Source organism: Poecilia reticulata, linkage group LG4 (genome assembly GCF_000633615.1).
Source record: "Poecilia reticulata strain Guanapo linkage group LG4, Guppy_female_1.0+MT, whole genome shotgun sequence".
Classification (NCBI taxonomy): domain Eukaryota; kingdom Metazoa; phylum Chordata; class Actinopteri; order Cyprinodontiformes; family Poeciliidae; genus Poecilia; species Poecilia reticulata.
Genome location: NC_024334.1, coordinates 31,404,001 through 31,407,591, shown reverse-complemented (window position 1 = coordinate 31,407,591; position 3,591 = coordinate 31,404,001). Strand labels below are relative to the sequence as shown.

The window sequence follows — 3,591 nt, the reverse complement described above, 5'->3', positions numbered from 1 at the left end:
GAGAGAGAGAGAGAGAGAGAGAGAGAGAGAGAGAGAGAGAGAGAGAGAGAGATAGAATAAATGCATGACGTGGAAGTAGTCGCAACGACTCTGTTTCAGTAACCATAGAAACAGTTGCGCTTGCCTGTGAGAGTTGTTTGTGAAATTGTTTTGACCTCCATGTGAAATTGAGGAACATGGATAATGTATTAGGACGCAGAGACTGTAGAGACGCCGAGGTTTTCAAGGCTTTTCTAATGAAGGACAGTACGAAGAGCAACCGGAATCTGTAAGTAATGTGTTTCTGTCAGTTTTACTTCTTCACCACCGTTTCGTCCACTGTTAGCTTCTCTGTACAAAAACACGTAATTTCCCATCATTATTCAGAGCAGAATTCACAGTACATAATATAGTAAGTATAATTATGTCCTATACTGCAATAGAGCTGCAGATCAATGATCACTTCTTCGAGTTTAAGATAGATATAATTTAGAAAATAAACTACTTCAGTTCCCTAATTGGAAAATCCCAAAAACGTGTCCAGTTTTGTTTTAAACGCTACCACAGCTGAATCATACATAGAGGCGGTCATAGCTTGTTTTATTTTTTTGTGTGGGAAATGTTTGTTTTTTGGTGTTGATTCCCCTGATCGGTAATCTGCTCTATTTGCTCGTTGAGCTGTTGTCTGTCGGTTGCCATGGCAACGGGTCCGCGTAAAGCGGACACACGGAGCGAGAAAAGGCAGAAGAAACGTTGTTGGAGCTATTTTTTCTTTATTTCATTATCCATTTGAATTTTGTTACTTTATTCTTAAATTTCTATTTTTTGTATTATTTACAGAGTTTATTTGTAGGTTGATAATTGTTGATTTTATTTATTTTTTTGTTTTATTATTTTCTTATTTATTTTCTAAATTTAGACAGGAAGTTGTAACATAACCACTATGTGTGTGTTTTTTCTGGATAAATACATTGAAAGGTAAATGTATCATATGGTTTGTATAAGTTGTTGTTATTTCGTTGAAAAAATATTCCGTATTTCCACTTCTAAAACTGATTTTTGGGCAGGTCATATTGGTTTTTTAGGTGTGGCTGACATAATGTATAAAAAGGGGCGTGTGCGTCGGCGCGCAGCGGCGCAATTAGAGAGGAAGACGTTCACGGGAACGTCTTCCCGTCTTCCCGCTGCACGGGAGACTTCCCGTGAACGTCAAGTCTCCCGTGCAGCGGGAGACTTGAATTGCCTGAATGTTTAGAATAAGTTACAAATCGAAGAAAAGAGATAAAACAGCAATCAAGGTTCGCCCAAGCGCCNAACTATTGTTACCTGTCAAAGCAGAGCTTCCTAACCAAGGTGTCCATAACTCTTCAACACGCTGTCAGCTCCCGGTCAGAAAGACGCATTTAGTTAATTGTCCATGAGATGATATTCAGAAAGGATCTTTTGATTGATTTTAGTTGCCTCTGCGATTAATTCTTTGCATAAAGTCTATCATGTCTCCATGTGCGCCAGTCAAAGGTGTTAATTATAACATGTCAAATGACAGAGGGGCTTAAAAAATAACCAAATATTCAGTTTGGTTATTTTTTAAAATTATATATATATTGTTGGGAATGGAAATCCCGATCGACGAATCATAATTTGTATTGACACACGGAGCATAAAATCAGCCAAGAAAAGCATTCAGACTTTACTTATTTTATTCACTTTCAGCGCTGAAAGGAGACGCTTTTACCATTACATCCGAGAAGAGTTTCTAAAAAAGTCTGTAGCGCAGGGGTCCCCAAACTTTTTCCTGTGAGGGCCACATAACCTTTCTCTTCTCTGGTGGGGGGCCGGAGTTTGTAACAAAAAATAGGAGTGCCTAAATGTCAAAATATATTGTTTTCCAGAAAGCACAATCAAATAACCCTCTCTGGGTTCTTCACAGAAAAAATCCAGGAAGGATTATCCGTATTTTACGAACTATGAGCCGCACTGGACTATAAGCCACAACCCCAAAGTTCAGTTTAGTTTTTTTTTTTTTTTTTTACCAGTAAATATACACATAAAAGCCGCAGATATCTCTGCCGCTCCAGGTTTTCCACAACGATGCAGCAGCTGCAGAGGGGGGCGGACACCCAAAATTTGAGTCTTAACAGGTCAATTGAATATCACATTTATTAGGTTAAAAAAGAAAAAGTTGCCAAAATTAGATTTAAAAGAACTGATTACGGTAGTTTCCGAACGGTAACGGTAACAGTAAAAGTGCTGATCCTTCGTGTTGCTACTAGCATGTGCTAAATCAGTGGTCCCAACCTTTTTATTACCGCGGACCGGTCAAGACTTGGAAATTTTGTTGCGGCCCGGGAGGGAGAGGGGGAAGCGGAGGGGGAATGAACAGTCAGATAAGGCTTCTACATGTTGGTGTTCCCACTAAATGCTGAATATGCCCCATTTGGGTCGTCTTGGCCCTTTTATCGCAACCTGTGGGGTTTTCCCTGACTGGGAACGAGAATACAACCTGCTGAATGTGACAGGTAGCCAATCGGAAAGCGCGGTGACGTAAGAACAGAGGGGAATCCTAAACAGCTGACATATGAGCGACGGAGAGTCCGGTGGATATCGGAGATGATATGTGGAAATGTTTATCTGAAGGTCATTATTATGTTTATTCAGTTAAAAATGTTAACTACGAAAAAACATACTCACCTCCAAATCATAGTGCAGCAAATAGTGCGGCTGCTCGTCGTCTTTTATCTCTAAAATGACTCCACAAACTATCACTATTGCTTCTACATCGTCATCCGTGTTTGGTTGTTCTAAATTCCCGCTATGTTGGGGTTTTTTCTGAATTATTCTCTGAAATCGGGATGTTCGTGACTAGAATCGGTTCGTGTTGCTCCTGCCTTGGACACACGAACCGATCGAACCTGTTGGACTTTTATCAGCTCTGTGGTCACAGAGGTTTGGAGAATCGGCCGAMRATTCTTAAATCTTTCCGTCTAAACCAGACTTAAGACTCAAGCTCCACTCATCTCCTCTCGACCACTGCCCAAACGCTCTGACACTGGTCGCTATGGTAACGTTTACATATCCTTTCAAAATAACAGAAGCGCCACAAAAATGAACATTTTACTTTCGTGAAAATTTTAACTCACGTTAATGACTAACGGGAGCCCTGAGCTTGTTTCTCTGCAACGAGACGGTCCCATCGGACTAATGAGAGACAATGACACCCGAAGTGTTGCTTGAGCCCAGCCTGCTTGAGTGGCAAAGCATCTGTTTCTTAATTTTGGTGCTTGTGCACCAAAATTGCACAAACACCAAGGTGCAATGTTGGCGCGCAAGAAACCAGACTTCCAATGATTTAATTCCTGGTTGAAGAAAAATCCACATATAAAAGGCTTGCAGTCAGAAAAATACGGTAAATGAAAAAATAATCTGAATGCTCTCTGGTATTGTTCAGGGGGCCGGACCAAATGTGGAGGCGGGCCGGATCCGGCCCGCGGGCCGTAGTTTGGGTACCCCTGCCTTAAATGAACAACAATGCCAGTTTAGACTTTGAGCAACTTGGTAAAACTGTATTGTGTAACATTAAACCATGCTTGGCTGCAACTGTATCGATGGCAG

At 41.0% G+C, this 3,591-nt stretch overlaps 1 protein-coding gene across 2 annotated transcripts in view; it reads left to right on the top strand.

Moving 5' to 3' along the window:
* The first annotated feature begins 86 nt into the window (after positions 1-86).
* The window catches only part of rsph4a (radial spoke head component 4A), a 37,792-nt gene continuing 34,287 nt past the window's right edge, over positions 87-3,591 (top strand). The window contains exon 1 of one of the 2 annotated variants that reach the window (XM_008408183.2): positions 87-268. In XM_008408183.2, coding sequence (XP_008406405.1) covers positions 177-268 — 92 coding nt within the window. In that variant the 5' untranslated portion in view covers positions 87-176. The remainder of the gene's footprint in view (positions 269-3,591) is intronic. The other variant, XM_008408182.1, reaches the window with a different exon arrangement.